Raw genomic sequence first — 22,523 nt, forward strand, 5'->3', positions numbered from 1 at the left:
AACCCATGAACAGTGAGATCATGACCTGAGCCAAGTCGGACACTCAGCTGACTGAGCCACCCTCACGGTATATTTTAAATTCCAGACCTTCCAGAAAAAATTGAAGATGAGACACTTGCTTTTGTTTTGTGATGCACCCACAGTAAATGGGTATATCACCCCTCTGCAAAAGCCCATGCTATTTAGAAAGCAATTCATGGATACGGTCAGAGCACGTTAATACAATATTTCACAGAGTTCAACAAACCTTGGAAGCACACTTTTGCTTTTAAGGAAATTATGTTACTTAGGATGCTTTGGGTTGTAAGTGACAGAAATCCCACATCAGACTGGTTTCCGTACCGAAGGGAATGCATCGCTTTGTGTGCCTGAAAAACTAGAGCTGGCTGGCCTCGGGCAGAGAGGGCCCAGCAGCTCAGTGATGTTTCCAGAAAGCCAGTTTGCCCCTGCTGCTCTGCCCTGTGGTACCAACTTCACCCTAACACTGTCTGCTTTTATTGTCTCCGAATAGCTAACAACAATTTGGGGGGCCAAGTGCTTCTTTATTCACATCCTACAGGGAATGATTGATTATTTTTGACCCAGAAGTCTCAACGGGAACCCTCGTAGTTCCTTGCACTGCTTAAAACATATGCCAACACTGAAACCAGTCACCATGGGAAGGGAACTGGGGAACAGGGATGGTATTTGCACATGGGCTTAGGGAACCATGCTCCACTGTTATGGAGCTGGGGGGGATGGAATCTGCACCCCAGAATCCCATGGACCCCCGAAAGAAAATGAGGGAGGGGAAGAAAGGAGAAGGCGTTAGATGATAGGGAGGCAGTAACCCACAAGCAGTATGGTGACCCAGCACAGTTTTAATTCAGTCCTCACTTCCTTGCAATTAAACCCTCCTTCTGAACAGGAGACATCTATCCTGTTCAAGAGTAGTCACTGAGTTTGATGAGTGGAGAAAAATCAAAAAAATGGGGAGAGCGGTGGAAGATACCCAGCCTGGAGTGCTCTTTCTTTCTCTCCACAGATACAAATCCTGTGCAGGTTTTCTGTGCACCACAGAGGGGCTGGAGATCTACTTTGTAAATAAAAGGAAAAGAGGGTCTTTGCTATAATTTTTGCCCAGAAACGAACATGCTATATTTCGGAAGCACTTTGGCTTGAGGATCAAAAGTCAGTCCTGAATTGCTTCTTCTGTTCTTGACAGTCTTAAATCTTAGCCTCATAATGAAGTGTCAGAACAAGGCGGCTGGGAAAGCAATGACTACAATTTTGCCAGTGGTTTCTGGGCTCCTTTCAGCGAGTCACTGCTCCTCAGTAAAGCAGTAAGAAGAGAGATACATGGCTAAAAATTAATAAAGGAGTCTGGCAGCCTGACTCAGTCTTGGAATTAACCACATCCACCCTTCCCACCCTCACTCCTAACCCTTTTTATATGCCCTCCAGGACGTGTGCCCACAATAAGGAAAATGTTAGGAAACAATTATATCAGCAAATATAGTTTTTTCAGTTCTACGTGACAACCAGAGTTGAGGGGATGCGTTTGTTTATGTAACAAATGCCTCGGAATAAATTGAATTTGCAAGGTCTCACGAAATCCATTGGGATTTGAGTTTCCTCACTCTTCAAAGCAATCAGCTCTTTCTAAGTATAAAAGGGAGAAAAGCTACTTACAGTACTTTGCAGCATACTGCAAAGATTTTTTTTACTGAATAAGGCACAATTGTTAAGATTATATTACCTTGAAAACAAACATATAGAAACAACTGTACACAGAGCTTAAAATCCCAACATACAGGTACATTACGTTACATTATATTACATTACATTACATTCCTACGAGCTTTCTCTATACTGTTTATTGCTTATTACCATCTAGTCCATACAGCCTTTTCCAATCCCCCTCTTCGAAATTCCTACAGCAGTTACTACGGATACGTGTCATTTGGCATTTCTCACGGGTCATCTGACACTGTTAAGTAGGGCTTGTTTTTCATGTTGCTAGGGTCTCATCTCCCCAGCTATATTATAAGCAACTCAGGAAAGTTATGTGTCTTTGAATTTCCCCAGTGGTTCATGAAGTGACTTGAGTTAGACTGTAAGTTCCTTGAGGGAAGGGACTTCATCCCTCATTTTGTTTTCCAAGGTAACTCCTAGAACGCTATCCTGGCATACAACATAGACTCCATAAATACTTCCTGAATGAAAGAATAAACATACTAATATTAGGTGCTCCGTAAATACCTGTTAGGTTGAATACTGCCACTACTAATCTACTACCAGCTGGATCTATGTTTCGATTAATTTTCCCATCACCGTGTGACTTTCTTTAGTAATTCAAGACAGGTCCATGACTTCGTAGCCCAGTACTGCCCCAGGATATATGAAGGACCCAAACACACACACACACACATACACACAATAGAGATCGTAGTTGCTATTCCTGAGGACTCCACGCTTCATTTTTACTTCTCAAGTATTGTAGATTTACTCTTACTACAGCCTCTTCTTCTCCAAGCAAGCTTTTGTAAGTGAGGGGTCTTGCCAAAGATCAGGGCTATTGTTTTACGACTGGGATGTGACCCAGATCAATGAGCACAGGGATACAGCCAACCAGGCATCCTCGTGCAGGGATGGGAAGCAAGAGAAATGGGGGCTGTTGGCTTGCAAGGGGGTGGGGGATGTGGAGGGGGGTGCAGTACAGCAAGCACATCCCTTTGTGCTGAGGTCACAACTCTCAGAGATAGCCACGCCACACTGGAAATCCCCTGTTCTCTTCCTTTGTTTCAATTCTTGGCTTCAGAGGAGAACGTCCGCTGTAAGGCAACTCCTCATTCTGCACGCTGCCATTGCCGAAGAAGTCTGACAGTTCATGTTGCTTTCTCCTGTTTGTTTTTCTGTACCACCAGGCTTCTCCAGCAATAGAATTACTGGGAAGAGTTCCCTTCCTGCCTGTACCCAGGAGCTTCCTAGCTACCAGGAAGTGCCCAGCAAGGGGTTCTTCCGGCAAATGTATTTTCAGAATTCCCACTCTGCAGAGCCGGAACAATATTCTTCCATCCTGACTTCTGGTTGGCAGCTGACAGCAGTACCGGGTACTTATTTTGCAAACTCAGCAAAACCTTCTGTGTCCACTAATGAGAGGGCTTCTCACACCGCCTCGGTGGCCTGAACTCTAAGGGATGACAGCTGCGAGGCCACAAGGCTATGTGTTCATGATCAACTGTGGTCGTCGGCTACTTGAAAGGCAATTTTCTCTGACTCACAGAATATTTGGTACACAAGAAAATAAGTTGGCTCTTGGTACACGAATTTAGAATGGGTGCAATTTTCTGAGGATTATGCTAAGGATCTGTGGGATTAAATTTCTAGTAGAGAGATCCATCTTGGTATAAAACTGTCCAAATGAAGTCATTCACTTTCCTGGAAAATCTTCTGTTTTGTTTGTCTTTAAAGACAGAATGTTTCTGGGGTTGGCTATGTAAAATACGTGATGGAAAGGTTAAGGACTTATAAAAGCAGAAACAATAGAAAAATGAGACTATGGAGGTTCTATTTATTGTTACATGTTTTCAACATTCACATTTCTCCCACGGATTTTGGTTATATGATACATATTTTGCCACACCTCAGACTAAAAAGGTTTCAAAGGAAAATGTAACATCTTGTCCTCATAGTTGCTCCTACACCTGATTTCTCTATTTTCACCATCTCTTTCAGCCACCTAGATTCAAGCCACAGTCCTCGAATCCTTCCCCTTGACTGATCCCGTTTCTAATTAGTTTCCAAAATCTGGTAGATTCTACCACTCCATGTCTCTCCCATGGAATATAGCGTAATTATATAACCTAAGCCATGCCCCACTCTAATCCATTCTATACAAAACCTTTTAACACTTCATTAGTGCCTTGTGAGCTGTGTACCAACCTCTCAACCAGGTGTTAAGGGGCCTCCCCAATTGGGCCAATGTGTGTATTGAGTCTTTCTTCCCACCACTACCTGTAGTCCGATCTTAATAACAGTGAAACCATAAACCCTTCAACTACATACCCTTGTCCTTAATGACTCTTTGGTCACTCTGTTTTCTCAGTCTAGACGTTCACCTAACCCTTCAAAGGCCACCTTCCCCAGGAAATCTAAGATCATTCTGACCAGATATACCCTTTCTCTCAAATTTCCACAGTGTGGTGTTTGGGCATTTCTTACCCTGCATTCCTTGTAGTTATTTATGAACTCAATATCCTCCTTGCCTTCTCCTAGATAATCATCTCCTGAGGGCTGAGAACATGGCTGATTCTTGATTGAAGCTCCTGCAATACCCAGGGCACTGCCTTGCATAGAGGAAGAGCTGAGTACATTAAAAATGTATAGTTTCTGTACAAATAAGATACTTCTAACTAAGCTGAAATGCCATGGTCTCCTCTATCGTACCTATTACTGTCAACCTCCAGCAAATGTCTGTCAGCCCCAAAAGATATCACAATAATTGCATAACAGCCTTTCTTAGAAAACAGTAATCATCAGTTAATCCTTGACCACTGGCTAATACTACATGCTTCATTGCAGGGCATTTTAGTCCCTGGTTTAAAACATTTCCAGCTCAATTTAAAAGATGGTTATATGGTAGCAGATGGCAGTTACATTGGTGGTGAGCACAGCATAACGTATAGAGAAGCTGAATCACTGTGTGCTACGCCTGAAACGAATGTAATGTTTTGTGTCAACTATACTGAAAAAATGTAAAACAAAACGAAACAAAACAAAAGTCCCCCAAGATCAATAAATAGTTCAAAATAAACTTCTGTAATAAAAGATAGTTATTAAGAAACTCTTTCGTCGTCATTGGGAATACATGTAAAGGGACCTGAAAAAAGTAACACCTATTGTTTTTAGAAGACCTACTCTGGGTGCACTGATAGTTAGTAGGTGACAAAGCAATAGCTGGGTTACAGGTGTTAAGAACCGCTTCTCCACAGGGGCGCCTAGGTGGCTCAGTCAGTTGAGCGTCCAGGTCTTGATTTCGGCTCAGGTCATGATCCCAGGGTCATGGGATTGAGCTCACGTGTCAGGCTCAGCACTGAGTGTGGAGCCTGCTTAAGATTCTCTGCCCCCCACCCCCACACACCTATGTGCACGTTCCCACCAAAAAAGAAAAAATGCTTCTCTAAAGTGAAAGTAATATGAAAGTCAGGATGAACATATAGGTTTTCCTTGATAATGTTTGCTTATTATACTGTGCTCCTAAAGGATCTGCACTCAGTTACAATGTTAGACTTTGGAGTTTCTTGATGTGTAAATCAGCATGCTTTCAGCTCTCAACAATGAAACCTTCAACTCAAACTGCTCTAAAAAATAATGTTTATGTCTATATCCATATATATATGTGTCCATATATATATATATCCATATATATATATATCCATATATATATGTATATATATATATATATATATATATATATATATATATATATGTGTCTATAGAGGCCCCCCCTTTGTCCTTTCCCATTGAATATGTATATATATACCCGTATATATATATATATACCCGTATATATATACATATACATATACATATACATATACATATACATATTCAATGGGAAAGGACATAAACGTATACGTATATGTATATGTATATATATACGTATACGTATATGTATATATATAGACGTATATATATATACGTCTATATATATACACATATATATATACCCCTATATATATACATATTCAATGGGAAAGGACAAAGTGGGGGGCCTCTATCCCAGCTATGGAAGAAAAGTCTCTCCTTTAGGTCTGATCGATGAGTTTAGGTCAACTACCTACTCCAGGACAAATCATTGCTCCAGGGAAACACTAGGCCCCAATTTGCTTACCCTTAGACTCCTAGAATGACTTTTTAAAAGGAAGATACTGGGGCACCTGGGTGACTCAGTCAGTTAAGTGTCCGACTTTAACTCAGGTCATGATCTCACAGTTCGTGACTTCGAGCCCCGCACTGGGCTCTGTGCTGACAGCTCGGAGCCTGGAACCTGCTTCAGATTCTGTGTCTCCCTCTCTGTTCCTTCCCCACTCACTCTCTCTCTCTCTCAAAAACAAATAAAGATTACACTGTCTCTCTCTCTCAAAAATAAAGATTAAAATAAATTAAAATAAATAAGTAAAAATGAAGATAGAATTTCCATGGTTGGCTAAGAGTATTTAAAACCATTTTGGGGGAAATATGAATTACTAGAAGCCTACTGATGCTATCAACCATAAAACAAAAGAGGGGTAGAATGCATGCTGTGGAGTAAGTCATAATTATAGATATGGATTAGCATTTCTGCTCAAACAATGAAAACAACTGACTTCTTAAATTTAAAAACTACAACCTTTGTGATATAACCACTTTTAAAGGATTTGTACATTCACTGAGTGAGACTTCGTTACAAACAGATACTAATATTTCTCCAACAGAATCGTCCCTGGTGAAGAAATGGGACCTATTTCAGGTAGAGTGTAAGTTTTATGAAGCTGGGGACTAAGTCCATGTTCCTCAGTGCTCTATCCTAATGAACAGAAGGCCTGGCCCAGGCAAGGTGTTCAAAACAGCTTCTGATCACATAAATAAACATAAAATAACTTTCATTAAGTGCTGGACACTTGCACTAGAACACAACATCGCAGTGAGCATCGCAGTCCTGGGGACCAGATTAATTTAACTCTGAAAGGATCCAGAAGAAAGATTTCCTAGAACAAAACTGCCCCAACAAACAGAAACCATTTAGTAAGGCGCCGCTCTGCTCCAAGCTACAGATGTTCTGTAACCCCAGCACAGGCCCATGAGAACGTTGTAAAGAAATAGTATACTTCGGACTTAATTTTCTAAAAGGTAGAACTCAAGCAACTTCGAATGTATCCTCATAGGAAAGCTGAACATTTGAAACCTAAACCCTGCTTTCATCATGCAGCTGTGACTGTCATATTTGGTTCTGATGAAGTCTCCCATCAGAAGCCACCGTAGACATTCCCACAAGGACATCGTGCAATCCGACCAGCCAACCAAACAAAATGTGGTCTCCCGGATCTCCCTGTAGTTTGGTAATAAAGAAAAGGGAGATTAAGCCAAAGATGTCCCCCCCTCTGAGCCATCGTGTCTCTGCAGACTTTCTGGATAAATGTGGCCCAGCTGTCTCACTGACCTCCCAGGACACTGGTACTTCCCGCTTCCAAATGCCATGAACCCGTCCAAGAAAGCATTCTTCTCTAAATTTGCCTTTTTCCAACGTTCCTGTGGGAAGAAATCATTTTTTTTTTCCAAATCAGTCTTATATAAATAAGCTTAACTTTATTTCTCTAGGCTAAAAATGACTTTGTACAGCTAATCCTTGCATATAAAGTTGCAGGGCTGTTGGTAATTTTTTTTCCAACCTGTTATTCATATCAGGCACAATTGTGTTTTTGGAATGTGAACTAATAAATAAAAAGGTTTAAAAAGAATTTTGTTAAGTGGTAAACGTAAATGATAATGTAAATCAACCACAGAACTGACTTCAGAAAAGGAAGACTATTTATAATAAGATCTCAGGCTCCATCACAAAATTGTCCTTGGTAATAAATCTAGTAAGTTACTGGCCGCCCTGCCTATTGGAAGGAGCTTGGGATGTGGAATGAATACATCTGGATGCCATTTTTTTTTAATTTGTACCTAAAGACAGAGGATGGACTAAATCACCTCTTAAGATTCTGCTTAGCCTTGTAACCCCCCAATTTTAAGAAACAGCAGAGAACAGCTTTAATTTGTCTTGTTTCGTTTGTTTTTAGTACTCCTTGGAAACTAACAACAGGAGCAATTGCCTGATGAATATAAAATAAGTCTTCTTTCAGAACCAGACATATTCACTTTAACATACTTTGCTGGTTTCAGATCATTTATTTTCGAGTTGGTGAAGCTTATTTCAAAAACCTTGCTATCTCATCTGTGTTATACCCATCCATATTACAAGTCTGATTTTTACTCTGTTGTCGACTTGGTTAGACCACAGAGAGAAATAGGTCTGCTAAAATGACACAATTCTAGTTGATCTATGAATTCATATTCCCACCATAAAGGAAATTAAAATCAAAGGGTAATGCATTTTGAAAGAGAGGACTTACAGGTTTGAACACTTCAGGTTCAGGAAAATATTTCGGATTTCTGTGCAGCCAAAATGGAGACACCATCAACAAGTCACCGGAAGGAACAGTGTAATTCTATGATAGAAAAATCAGTTTCAAGTTATTTTTGGAAATCTGCTTTAAAGAGAGTTTGGGTCATTAAAAATAATGCTCCAACTATATTGTAGAGAAGACATATACATTTTACAAATCAATGGCGAGAAAATCTAATTCTTTCCTGGAAGGATCGTTTCTGTTTTCCAACTTAAGCAATGACTACATTCTAATTCTGATGATTAGTTACATGTGCATACACATTTGGTTACATGGGGGAAATATATTAGATAAATGTGAAGATTTTAGATACTAGTATATGTCTGATGTAATGCAGCTTTGGATGTTTGATACTGGGGTTGGTAGCAAGTGCTTTTGATGGGAACTACAGTGAATCCCCAGGTCGTGGAATAGAAAAATCTAACTCTGAGACAGGACAGTGGCCATAACAGCACTGAGGGTGGGAACAGTGGGTGTCTCCTATCCCCGGGGACATTGATGACAGTGTCAGGGCAGAGGCAGTGGAGTCTCTCTCTCTCTCTCTCTCTCTCTCTCTCTCTCTCTCTCTCTCTTTCTCTCTTTTTCCACTCCAGAAACAGCTATTAGGGCAGAAATAATATGAAGACTACGAAGACAACTGGTTAGGAAGACATGGGACACTGAGTGCTATGTGTTTCTTGGTTGGTTTGGTGTTTGGGAACGCTGTGGCTGTGGGACTGAGGTTAAGCAGTGTGTTTCTGAATTATCCTTCCCCGTTTATGTTATCATAGGTTTTCTAATATATAAACTATACTAAGAACTAAAAACCATGTCATAAAATCACCCTGACTTCATCATGTTCAGGAACCATAGGACAAAGGGCTCTCCCATGGTGTGTAACCAGTAGATAGCTATCAACTTTCCTAAGGCACATTCTGTTAGTAACTCCCATCCCCAATCATTGGAAGTCATATATATTTAACCCTGCATAAGTTTGAAATGTCCTCAAGATATTCACAAAAACACTTACCTTCTGCTTCTAGAATATGAGCACGTTACAATTACAAATATGTCTTTTCATAGTAGCAGGGAGTGGCATATGGGAATGGGCCATCATTTTTTAACCAGAGAGAAACCCTGTTAGCTCCAATGGGGACTGAATATTGCTTAAGGTTTGGCCGCGGCCGTACTAAGTGCTGAGAGAGCTCCCAAACAAGGAAGAGAGGGGGGATTTCGCTGGTGTCCTCTTACCATTTTTAAGGTAGAAAAGGACTTAGGAGATCTCAAGCCTATCTGTTCCTTCTACCTCTGGCGGAACTGAGGTTAGAGTGGTCATGCCTGACCTTGAGATCAGCTGCAGAGGGCCTTGATGCGTGTTTGGGGGCAGGACCAGGGACAGCCCCGGGACAGGGCTCCAGGCGGGTCAACTGGTGCCCTTCCCCTCCTTACCGCATACACCTCTTTAGTGGCTGGCTGCTGACCCATGACTGTGACTTGGAGACTGACTGCCACAGCCTACAACACAGGCCAGTAGAAGCCTTCAAATGGAATCTCAGTCACAGAATTAACATTAGCAACAGGGAGGAGACCAGAAAGGAGCTCCTGTCACAGCAGCAAATGCCAGGCTGATGAATGGCATAAAGGAATGTGAGAGCCGGTTGAACCTCTGAGCAAAAGGACATCATCGTCCCATCTAACAGTCGCTGTCATCGTCTACATGGCACATGAAGGGAAAGACCAAAAGGGAGACGAAACAGTCCTAGGACCAGAACACAGATCGCCATCAAAATCACAGCTTCTCTGTGTTGTAAAACTGCGTCTCTCAGGTAGGCAGCATTGAGCCTGGCCAGCCCCCTTCATAGGGATCCTGTGAGGCCCAGTGAGCTTAATTTGCTAGTGTGGAGATGGGGTCTTCTTAAAGAGGGAAGAGAAGGCAGCACTCTTTGTTGTAGCTCAAGAAGGATACTGAGAGCAAAGTGGTTGCAAAGAATGTAGAATTTTGAAGAGAAAGCAGCAGTCCTATAGAAAGGCAAAACATCCATAGGAGGGGACTCGAGGCACATACTTTCTTAGCTCTTAACCAGGAACATGATTACGTTGCAAAAAAAAAAAAAAAAAAAAAAAAGGCTAAAAATCAAAAAGTACACTCTTTTGCATGATAAAAAATGTTCTCTATCCAAATTTTGGAAAATTCAGAAAAATAGAAAAAGCTAAAAAACAACCAGAAAGCTGACAACAAAAAAACACCCATCAACCGGCTAGACTTCCCTCCAGTACTTTTACCGAACAGTTGAGTGTTGTTGTTGTTGTTGTTGTTGTTGTTGTTGTTAAACATAGTCTTTATCCTGATGAATAGTTAATTTTGGAAACTTAACGTTGTTCACCTAATATTATAGCATAAGTATTTTTTCTTTATATTGTGGACTCATTGTGAACAGTTTTGTCTCCAATGTCTCTTTAATCTTTCATTGGGCAGATTAATCATAAATAATTTAGTCATTCCCTGGGTTTTCTTTCTATAATAAATAATGCCATCAAAAGCATCTTCTTCCATGAAGCATTTTTTCACATAAAATCTTTTAACATAGATGTTCAGAAAATATAGGGCATGGACATTTTTAAAGGCTGTTAATACATTTTGCTCAACTGTTCCCTCAAATCTGGTAGCTAAATAGGTTTCTACCTATAATATTTTAGTGTCAATTTCACTGCCCTCTTCCCTGCTAATCTGACATTTAATAGGTTATTTTTGGTTCCTGTATAAATCTTTATGTCTTTGTTGAGCATTTTTCCATGTTAAGTTATTTTCTTCTATGAACTTTTGTGTTCATGTTCTGTCCTCATTAATTTATGCAATATTACTGCTTTATTTATTGATCTGTGAGTTCTTTAAATATTAACATCATTTACCCCTGTGTTATACTTACATTAACATTTGTTCTTAATTTTTGGTTTACATTTAATTTGGATTATACTTAAAAAAAATACATGCTAAATTTTGACGTGATACATTTAAATCTGTTCATCTTTGTGGTTTCATTGATGAATCAATCCCAAGATTTGGCAGCCCTTTTTTCTCTAAAATAGTGGTTCTCAAGGGTGGTCTAGAACCTTCTGGGAGTTCTTAAGACCTTTCCAGAGGCTGTGCTAGGTCAAAAATCATGCCTGGGTACAAGATTCAAAGTATAGGACAAACCAGTGGATTTTGACATAACTGAATACAATAAATTCATTGATTGATATTTCAGATTATAACAAACTTTTAGGAAACTCCCACTGTTGCATTTCAATGAGGTATTAGAAAGCAGACATATCTGAAAAAGTTATTGAAATATTGATTCCTTTTCCAGTGACATGTCTGTGTGAGGCTGAATTTTCTTCATTTCCATCAATGGAAAGAATATATCACAACAGATTGATTCCAGACACATTTATGGGAAGCCAGATGTCCTCTATTAGCAAGGCATTAGACAGATTTGCAAAATCTTAAAATAATGCTATTCTCCCACATTTTTTATGTTTTGGAAAATATAGTTATGTTTCATAAAACCATGCTATTATTTTAACATGTAGTAGGTTTCTTGTTATTTTTAAATTAATTAGCAAATAAATATTATACCAATTTCTCAGTTTTAGTTTCTAATACAGCAAATATTTTTTAATTTTTTTAATGTTTATTTTTGAGAGACAGAGATAAAGCACAAGTGGGAGAGGGGCAGAGAGACAGGGAGACACAGAATCCGAAGCAGGCTCCAGGCTCTAAGCTGTCAGCGCAGAGCGTGATGTGGAGCTTGAACTCACAAACCGTGAGATCATGACCTGAGCCGAAGTCGGATGCGTAACCAACTGAGCCAACCCGGTGCCCCTCTAATACATTAAATATTGATAGATATGACTAACATAGGTAAAAGTCTTTGGGGTCTCTAATAATGCTAAGAGGATAGGGGCACCTGGGTGGCTCAGTGGGTTGAGCGTCCAACTTCAGCTCAGGTCATGATCTCACGGTTTGTGGGTTCCAGCCCCATGTCAGGTCTGTGCTGACAGCTCAGAGCCTGGAGGCTGCTTTGGATTCTGTGTCTCCCTCTCTCTCTGCCCCTCCCCTGCTGGTCTCTCTGTCTCTCAAAAAATAAATAAACATAAAAAAAAAAAAAAACCAATAATGCTAAGAGTATAAAGGGATCCTGAGAACAAAAAGTTTGAGAACTACTCTAAAAGTTAAAAAATACCCACTTTCTGGCCAGTCATCCCAAACCATATGTTAATCTCTTCCCTCTTCATTGATTTACAATTCACTTATTCTATATTATACTCTTGGATACAAAGGGACTTGTTTCTATGTTACCTATCCAGCCTGTTATATTGATAGTGAACATTAAGTCTGACACCACTATCATACCATTTTAACCGTCGTGGTTTTATAATATGTTTCAATACCTCAAGAAGATAATTAGTATTCTTTAATCATTCATATTTTCTAACACTTCCTTGTTCATTCTTTTCCTGGGTATTCTTGAAGATTACCTGCGTACCAAAAGTATGAAACCTTAAAAACAGAGTACAGGTAGAAGTTTAAGAGTTTTGTAAAGATGATATAAGAAAGGGGGCGCCTGGGTGGCGCAGTCGGTTAAGCGTCCGACTTCAGCCAGGTCACGATCTCGCGGTCTGTGAGTTCGAGCCCTGCGTCAGGCTCTGGGCTGATGGCTCGGAGCCTGGAGCCTGTTTCTGATTCTGTGTCTCCCTCTCTCTCTGCCCCTCCCCCGTTCATGCTGTGTCTCTCTCTGTCCCAAAAAAAAAAAAATAAATAAAAAAAAATAAGATGATATAAGAAAGAAAAGGAAGGAAAAAAAGAAAAGAAGGAATAAATCAAAGAAAGCAGATGGTGTATGCCCATCTTAATTTGTCCCAAAAATATAGGAAGGAATCAGTACAGGGACATAAAGAAAGGAGACCATGTTCAGACTGCATTAGGAAAGAGTCGTAGGAGAGCACTTCAAGCATTCACAGCAAGAAATGTGACCAGTTGCCCCACAGGGAAGAAAACACTGACCCCCACCACTACTTGACATGGATGATCCCATTCAAAGCGTTTTTCATAATCCAAATTTCTGGGAACACATCAGTATATTCAATAAAGACATTCCACCTGTTTTAGAAAACATATGAAGCCTAGAAGGACCAAGTTGTATGAATTCATACCAAGGAAATAATTACTACTGTCAACCAGGATTTGGCCATATGGATGCCCATCTTTGCCCTGTTTGTAACAGTAAACACCCGGAAGCCATACGCATTCAGGCATAGACAGCTGATTTAGAAATCTATGTTATATCCACATATTAGATCATCATGCTGCAATTCAAAGCTGTGTAGATGTCTTCTGTTGACACAGAAAACTTTTGTAACTATTACTAACATAAAAGCTGATTATGAGAAAATTAGCATAGCATGGTCCTAATTGAATTTTTAAAAATGCACAGACTACAGGAAAAAAAAATATGAAATTATCAGAATACCAAAATGTTCAAGTGGTTATCAGACTTGTGAAATTTTAAGCAATTTTTATTCTCTTCTTTTAGTGTTTTTTTATAGTTTCCTTTTTATTATTTTTTTGTTTATTTTTTAATGTTTATTTCTTTTTGAGAGAGAGAGAGAGACAGAGCGTGAGCAGGGGAGGGGCAGAGAGAGACAGAGTAACAGAATCTGAAGCAGGCTTCAGGCTCTGAGCTTTCAGCACAGAGCCCGACGTGGGGCTCAAACTCACAAACTGCGAGATCATGACCTGAGCCGAAGTCGGATGCTTAACCTACTGAGCCACCCAGGTGCCTCATTATGGTTTCCTTTTTAAAACTAACTACCAAGATTTGTTTATGAAATAAGAAGAAAAAGTTGTTCAAGTTGTCATTTTCAAAATTAAAGCCTCAACTCTGCAGGGAGAAGTTCACAGTGATTAGTTTATGCCTCCTAAAAGGGGAAAGGTTGTATACATTTAATTTATAAAAGAAATAGTAAGTACAGAAACAAAGGTCATATTTGTACCTTTTACAAATATTAAAAATATATTGTAGGGGCACCTGGGTGGCTCAGTCAGCTAAACATCTGACTTCAGCTCAGGTCATGGTCTCACAGTTCGTGAGTTCGAGCCCTGCATCGGGCTCTGTGCTGACAGCTCAGAGCCTGGAGCCTGCTTCAGATTCTGTGTCTCCCTTTCTTCTGCACCTCCCCTACTTGCATGGTTTCTCTCTCTCTCTCTCTCTCTCTCTCTCTCTCTCTCAAAAATAAGTAAACATTTAAAAATTTGAAAAAAAAAAAGTTAAAAGTATATTGTGAAAAATAAGGAAAAGGAGTTCTAGAACATTCTTGGAAGATAGCAGCCTGAGCACATGTCTCTGGGTTGCATGATCAGTAAAAGACACCAGCAGGGCTTGGAATGAGCCTGGATCCACTGGCCCCTAGGAAGAAAGTGTGAGTTTGAGGAAGTGGAGATAAGAGATTATGATTTTTTTTTTCTACAACTTCTCAAATTGTTTCAGATATCTATCACTTTTAATTAAAAATTTTTATTGGGAATCTATAATGTTGGAGTTATAAAAACAGTTCAGTTTTGTAAGAGGATTGTATGCAGTGAATCATAAATGTGTTTATTCCCTTGGACCAATAATCCACTATTAAAGTATAATTCAAGAATAATCATTTAAAAAATGTACTATGGGGGCGCCTGGGTGGCTCAGTGGGTTAAGCGTCCAACTTCGGCTCAGGTCATGAGCTCACGGTTGGTGGGTTCGAGCCCCGCGTCGGGCTCTGTGCTGACAGCTCGGAGCCTGGAGCCTGCTTCGGATTCTGTGTTTCCCTCTCTCTCTGCCCCTCCCTTACTCATGCTCTGTCTCTCTCTGTCTCAAAAATAAATAAAATATTTTTTAAAAATGTACTATGCACAAAGATGCAAATAATCTCCACATTAAAGTAACCACAAAGGAAACCAACCTAAATTCTCAAGAGTTAGGAAATAATGAAATGCTTAAGCTATGAATTCAGTGGACTATTACAAGGCTATTGAGATAAATACGCAAGCGCTGGATGCATGAAAGGTGTAATAATGTTAAAAAGTGTCTAAATGGCAGATTTACACTATAATGAAACATAGATTTCTGTATTGGTGCCATACAAGGAGCATGTGAGATAGCTGTATGGCTAACGGGTCATGGGGAGTTGTATACACATGAGTATATACGTGTTGCATATGTTTGAACTTGGGTGTTTTTCTAGGTAAAGTTCTTGAACGAGCAAAATTGCTTTTGAAAAAATATGAGGTGTTAATGGCCACAACAAATTTATAACCTCCCTTAGTTAAGCACGACCCTGGTAAGAACATGTGGTTAAAAGCTCTTCCAAGAGCCACTTGCTTAAGGATAGAGGTTTTCAGGTTGGTGAATGCAGCCGTAGAATACAGGGACTGTGTTAGTGCCAATATTGCAGCCTGACCTGCAATTAAGTCAGTTGCATGACGAAAAACAAATACATTTGTAACAACACCTTATGGTAAAATAAAAATACAAGGAAGGAAGAAATAGACTGAGTCATCTTCAAGGGTCCCAAAATGAGAAGCAAACCGAAATAAGCAAAAAACTAACATTTGTCCAGTGGAAAGCTTCCGCTCGAAGGGAAAAAAGAGGGCACAGAAGACAGATTTCAGGTGGTGGTACAGTAAAAAATAAAGGAAAAATAAGAGGATAATTAGTGTGGCAAGAGAATAGTAAGGACAAATAGTATCCATTTGAAAAAAGAAGGGTTCGGGGCGCCTGGGTGGCGCAGTCGGTTAAGCATCCGACTTCAACCAGGTCACGATCTCACGGTCCGTGAGTTCGAGCCCCGCGTCGCGCTCTGGGCTGATGGCTCAGAGCCTGGAGCCTGTTTCCGATTCTGTGTCTCCCTCTCTCTCTGCCCCTCGCCCGTTCATGCTCTGTCTCTCTCTGTCCCAAAAATAAATAAACGTTGAAAAAAAAAAATTGAAAAAAGAAGTGTTGAGGTATAAGTATAATCAAGTTAAAAAAAAAAGTAAATGAACAGCATGATGGGGGACGAGGGATGGGGAAATGGGTGATGGGCACTGAGGAGGGCACCTGTTGGGATGAGCACTGGGCCTTGTATGTAAGTGATGAATCACGGAATCTACCCCCAAAACCAAGAACACACTATATACACTGTATGTTAGCTAACTTGACAATGAATTATATATATTAAAAACAAACACAAAAAAGGAATGCTGAAGGTCAGGATAGCAGAAGCTAAAAAGAATACAATTTCAAAAGTGCACCATGTTGATCGGAAACTGGCATGTGCCTAAAGGTCTTTGGTTTGGGTCTGTCTGCCAGAAAATGTATTTATGTAATAGTTTAAACTTTTTCATTATAAAATTAGCATGTGACGACCTCACATACTGAGCTAATGAAATAGCACAAGCTGGGTGTTAAGTTTGAGAAGGAGGGTATGGAGCAGTCATATATGAGGCAGGCAGAACAATGGTCAAGGAAGTCTGAGACAGAACGTGTTGAAGTCACATAAACCACACTGAAAGTTACAGAGAAGATAGTACAAAAGTAACCGGAAGAATATATCTTATTCTTCCATAGATATGATATAGATAGATATATAGATATGAAGATTCTTGTGGTTTTTTCTCCCTGTTTTAGTGAAGGGCATAGTTAGTAAAGAACTATGGGAACTAAAGAACTAAATGGGAACTTAAAAGGAGAGAGGTTTCAGGGGAAAAGGCTTGAAAAATGAGATCAAAAAGAGGAGATGCGAGAAAAAGAAAGAATTAAGTAAGAAGAAGAAAGAGAGAGAGAAAGGAGAGAGAGTGGAAGAGAGAGGAAAGAAGTAAAGAAAGGAATCTGAGTGCTTATGAAAAGAGGGCAGGACAAGCAAAAAACATCTTTTAAGAGATTATCATGATATAGAAACCAGACAAAACAGTATGAAAGAAAGAAAGAAAGAAAGAAAGAAAGAAAGAAAGAAAGAAAGAAAGAAAGGTAAGAAAGCAGAAAACTACAGATCACTATCTCTTAGGAACTTCCAGGCAAAAAATCCTCAACAAAATATTAGTGAAACAAATTTAACAATGTATAAAAAGAATTAGACAACATGATCAAATGACATTTATTCCAGAATGTCATGCTTAGCATGACATGTCTTTCATGTCTATGAAAGGCTGGTTCAACATTCAAAAATCCATAAATGTAATCCATCACAACAATAGGTTAAAGAAGAAAAAGCATATGATTATATCTACTGATGCAGGAAAAGCACTGGACAAACTCCAACACCCATTCATGATTAAAATTCTCAGTAAATTAGGAATAGAAGGACACTTCCTCAACTTGATAAGAAGCATCTACCAAAAACACACCAAAACTCGAGCTTAATGGTGGAAGATTTTCCCCTTAATGCTTTCCCCTTAAGGCAAGAATATCTGTTGTCACTACTGTTACTCAACACAGTGCTGGAAGTCAGAGCCAGGGCAATAAGGCAAGAAAAAGAAATAAAAGAAATAAAATATCTACATAAAAATTCCCAAGGAATCTATAAAAACACTTGTAGGACCAAAAAGCACATTGAGTTTTGCAAAGTTTTAAGTACAAGGTGAACACACAAAAATCAACTGCGTTTCTACAAACAAGTAATGTACAATTGAGAACCAAAATTTTTTTAAATGCCACTTACAAAAGCTCCAAAATAACTGAAATATGTAGGTATAAATCTCACAAAGCATGTATAGCATCTGTATACTTGAAGTAACAATCAAGATACCTACTGGCCAACAAATAACTTCTGTATTTCAGCTAATTATCTGTTAGCCAGAATATAAATAAGGTTTAACAAACGTTCAATATAAACTACAGTACTATTCAGAGTAATAAACACATTCCTCTACTCAATTGCACCAAGTTGTTTGATTATATCTCCTCAAAGCATATCTTTATATACTGATATTTTAAAGTAACTAATAGATTATTTAAAAGCATAAACAGTTAAAATCCCACTAAAACTGAATGCTGTAATGTATGTAAGACCAGTTAAATAAACTATGTCTCTTTTGGGTGTAGCTGCAACTTTTATAAAATTTTGATTTTTTTTTTTTTGGTCTCTTTTGTCTTCCACTACTAAAAACTGTATCAAACTGTATTATTAAAAAGCTAACAAGAGTTGAGAGCTGAGTAAATGTGATCTATCTGGATAATGCAGGCCCTAAGTCAAGTCATTCTGAAAAAAAATATTTTGTTCTGCCTGACTGATTTGCTAAATACGGAATTAAAAGTCAGCCACACGAACATAGCTGCCATGGAGCACTTGCAAATTTTCTCCTACTTTGCTCATAGGAAGGACCTCTCTCCCTCACTCAGCTGCTGACTGCTAATATCAGTTGCTATCACACACAGCTTTCCCGCTGTTTCCCTGGCTGTTATCTGTAGTCTGAAACTACCTTCCAGTTACCCAAAGGAACTTTCCTCATACCCTCAATTCCTGAACCCATTGCTCAAGATTACTTGCCCATTGGCTCAGCAGACTATCCAATCCACCTGCTTGACCTAAATAGGATCATATTAATTCTGATGTGGGATCACATAGCCAAAATGATCATCGAAGAGTTACGTTTTAGCTAAAATAGTTGCCAACGGATAAATATTCACATTAATAAAAATGTTACGGCACAACTCTCATCCATAACCTGTTTCCTTAATGGAACTTGAGGAATTATCTAATGATATATGGCAAAATATGTACCTTTTTTCCTTCAAAGGTTGACTATTTTAAAACCAAACCAAAGCTCACCAAAATTTGAACAGGCTTCATCACTTTTCTAGTAATGATACCAGGGGCTCTTAAACGAAGCGTTTCCAAAATACACCATCTGATCAGTGGGAGTTTCTTCAAGTCATCCTCAGATACTTTTATCTTATCTTTACCTGTAGAGAGAATTTCAAAATTTGTTTAAAAGACCGACCTAAAGAGGCCAGAGAGTGATTTCACGGGAGCTTATTAATACAGGTTAGACGCTGCCTTGGACAACAAGTGTTAGCATTACTATTACTTTTTGCATACCATGTTTAGTAACACATTGCCTCTTTTTATCATTTTCCTTCTACCAAGAGCCAGTGCAGCCTAAAAAATTAAACCGTTGTCGATTCTTTCAAGGTGATGGACTGGGATCCAACCTTGGGCTTCATCTTCGTATGGCTGTCAAATGATTAAGATGGTACCCGTCGGAAAGGTGTTCCATTTTCACTCCTTTCTTTCTTTCTTGTCTAAATATTCCTTCCACTTAAGGAAACAGCAATAGAGGATTGGCTTCAAACGCATAAAGTAAAAGATCGGAGAAGCCACCTGGCTTGCTATTTCTGCCTCTTCCCTGCTGATTCATTTTTGGTTTTGCTTTTGATTTTTCAATCATACATTTCAGAAGGTCCAAAAAGAACATGAGGAAAGGGACAATGAGGAACATGTATTACATCTGGAATGATGAGCTCTCCCTCTAAACATAGGTGCACCAAACATTCCTAATGTAATGTGCATACCTTAGTTTATGTTTAGATTGAAGGCATCTGAAAAAGGATTGGGGTCAATCTTTCCATGACCCAAAATATAGCTGGGCCCTTTCAGTCCACTTAGACATTTTAATTAGTGGTATTTCAAGTAAAATGTTTGCATTCTGAAAATTACTTGAAACAACCCAGCTTTCAATTTGTTTTGACAGTATTGGTTAATAAAAGTAAAAGAACACTGCCAGTTTGATTAAGCCAAGTTGCACATTTGCTTCCCAACTGTAGTGGCAATGCATGGATAAGAGTCTCCAGCCGTGTCTTAGATTCTCGACGAATCTGGTTCTAAAGTAAACCCATTCTGTAGGACAGTTATAGGTGGGTGCTACCTGGGAAATCTGACCTGTCAGTACATCTGTAATTCCTGAGTAGTCAGAAGCAAATCTGAAACCAGGCTTTCTAAGCTATAGTTCTACTAATAGCCATAGGGACATCTATACATTCCATTCAACTCGACAGATTCTTGAGCACCAAGTAAGAGCCAGGAGTTGAGTTAGGCTCTACTAGGGTACAATAATTAAGACATTCTTGTGGGGCACCTGGGTGGCTCAGTCAGTTAAGCGTCTGACTTCGGCTCAGGTCATGATCTCACGGTTCATGAGTTCAAGTCCCTCATATGGCTCTGTACTGACAGCTCAGAGCCTGGAGCCTGGTTCGGATTCTATGTCTCCCTCTCTGCTCTCTCCCCACTCGTACTCTGTCTCTCTCTCAAAGATAAATAAACATTTAAAAAAGTTTTTTTTTTTTTTTTTAAAAAAAGACATTCTTGCAATGCATTTAGTCTACTAGGAGGTAAAAGATAAGCCTATAGTTAACTGGTACACCATGCAAGTAAGGAAACTGTTCTGTGATGTGTAAAATATTCTGGTATTTTATTCTAATATAAAAGCAGGGAGGTTCAGGGGCACCTGGGTGGCTCAGTCAGATGAGCGACCGACTTCAGCTCAGGTCATGATCTCACAGTTCGTGAGTTCGAGCCCCGCGTTGGGCTCTGTGCTGACAGCTCGGAGCTTGAAGCCTGCTTCGGATTCTGTGTCTCCCTCTCTCTCTGCCCCCCCCCCCGCCACTCATGCTCTGTCTCTCTCTGTCTCAGAAATAAATAAACATTTAAAAAAAATCAGGGAGGTGCATGTCTAACTAAAAGAAAAGCAAAATATTTTGAGTATCTTTGTCTACAACTATGATTATAATGAGTTCCTTGCAAAGAGTAGACTTTAGTAAATAACTGCTGAATTAACCAAGGTCCAACTTCAACATGGGGAGATGGATGAATGAACAGTCCAGGCAAAGGAAAGAGGAAAAGCAAAAGGAAGACTGTACAAAGCACGGGTATGTTCGGAAAATGGCAGTGGGTGTAACGGGTCCAGAAGGTGGTATAAATGTGATGGAACAGTGAGAAATCTCCTGAGGCCATTACAGATGATCCATGACACCATTCTAGAAAATGTGAAGACTCGAGAATCTGGGGGCTTCCTCTCTTGGGCCAAGAAAGGATGAACCTTCCAACAATGAAATAGTGATACACAGCCCTGTTCTTTACTAAGACCTTCTGCTCATTTGCTCAGACCTAAGTAACCTAATATTTAAAAAGAGACCAGTGACCTTAGGGGCCATTTGTTTAACCTTCACGGACATTGTCTCACAAAACTTTTGCTTTTGCTTTTCCATAACAGGGATGGGAAAATAATAGGTATGCCTTCTGCATCTTCACAACCTAAATATCACAGTTTTTCCAAATTGTGTTCTATGAAGCATTTGCAAGATGTCCAAAGTTCAAAGCAGAAAAAGCGTTTTATGGCCAACCAAATTAACAGGAAATGTTAGCATTCTCTTGGTGATTCACTGAACACATTAGCGTATTACAGGTTTTGAGAAATCCCACAGGAGAAACAGCTATTTACGCTAACATTCCCAAACTTTTAAAAACTCCCATTATCTACACCAGCATCATCAATAGCTATTTAACCAGGACTCAAAAGATAAGTAGCTATATACTGGCTATGGATACTCTCTGAGATAATCCTTCAACAAACAAACAAACCCTGGTTTTCATGTCTCAGCATTACCAGCACATATCAAATGTCTCAGCATGCATGTGGCCAAATCTTCTACAAGTAGTTACTGGGAACCAAAGGAATGATTACCATCAGAAAACTACCTTGATATGCCATGGAACAAAAATTTTACTTCTTCTTACTTTCCCTGAACTATCCCTGGACTTTCTAAGCTAATTCAGAAAAAAAGTTAATTTAGAGAATCCACGGTCAGAATCAGAAATTTTTTATTTGAAAAAAAAAAAATGGCTGAGATCATTGCCTATGCAAGAGCTATCACTACTAAATCAAGTGAGCAAATATTTATTTGGCATTTAGTGGAGAGCAAAGTGCTAACTAAGCACTGCAGGGGAAACAAGAAATTGAAGGTTTAAAGATACTACACTTAAAAAGACAACAAATTCTAAAACTGAAAAAAGGAAGGGTAAGTGCTTTGCCCAGACAGTGTTGAAATGAGGAATTCTGAGGTTCTAACTGATGAGTTTATAAACGGCACACAAACTTAGCACGGTGTCTAACATGAGGTAAGCGTTCAATATAAGGTGGTATTTATTACTGTTACCATTATTATTAGTGAAAATTTAGTAATAACTCTTTAGAAACCACACCTTCCTGATTGATTTTGCTCCATAGCTAGTAAAGTGATTCTTTTCCCTGAAACCTTAGTTGGGAGATTACAGTTTGAAAGCATATCCAATACTAAT

At 39.3% G+C, this 22,523-nt stretch overlaps 1 protein-coding gene across 3 annotated transcripts in view; it reads right to left on the bottom strand.

Moving 5' to 3' along the window:
- Window positions 1-22,523, bottom strand: part of CYP39A1 (cytochrome P450 family 39 subfamily A member 1) — a 96,784-nt gene that overhangs the window by 16,425 nt on the left and 57,836 nt on the right. For all 3 annotated transcript variants that reach the window (XR_015251256.1, XR_015251257.1, XM_025925659.2), the window contains exons 8-10: window positions 18,999-19,132; window positions 8,139-8,234; window positions 7,184-7,272 (exon numbers count right to left, since the gene is read on the bottom strand). Coding sequence is in view for 1 of the 3 variants with exons in the window: in XM_025925659.2 (XP_025781444.1) it covers window positions 7,184-7,272; window positions 8,139-8,234; window positions 18,999-19,132 (319 nt within the window). In the remaining 2 variants the exon portion in view is untranslated. The remainder of the gene's footprint in view (window positions 1-7,183; window positions 7,273-8,138; window positions 8,235-18,998; window positions 19,133-22,523) is intronic.

Source organism: Puma concolor, chromosome B2 (genome assembly GCF_028749965.1).
Source record: "Puma concolor isolate L17-30 chromosome B2, mPumCon1.1.hap2, whole genome shotgun sequence".
NCBI lineage: Eukaryota > Metazoa > Chordata > Mammalia > Carnivora > Felidae > Puma > Puma concolor.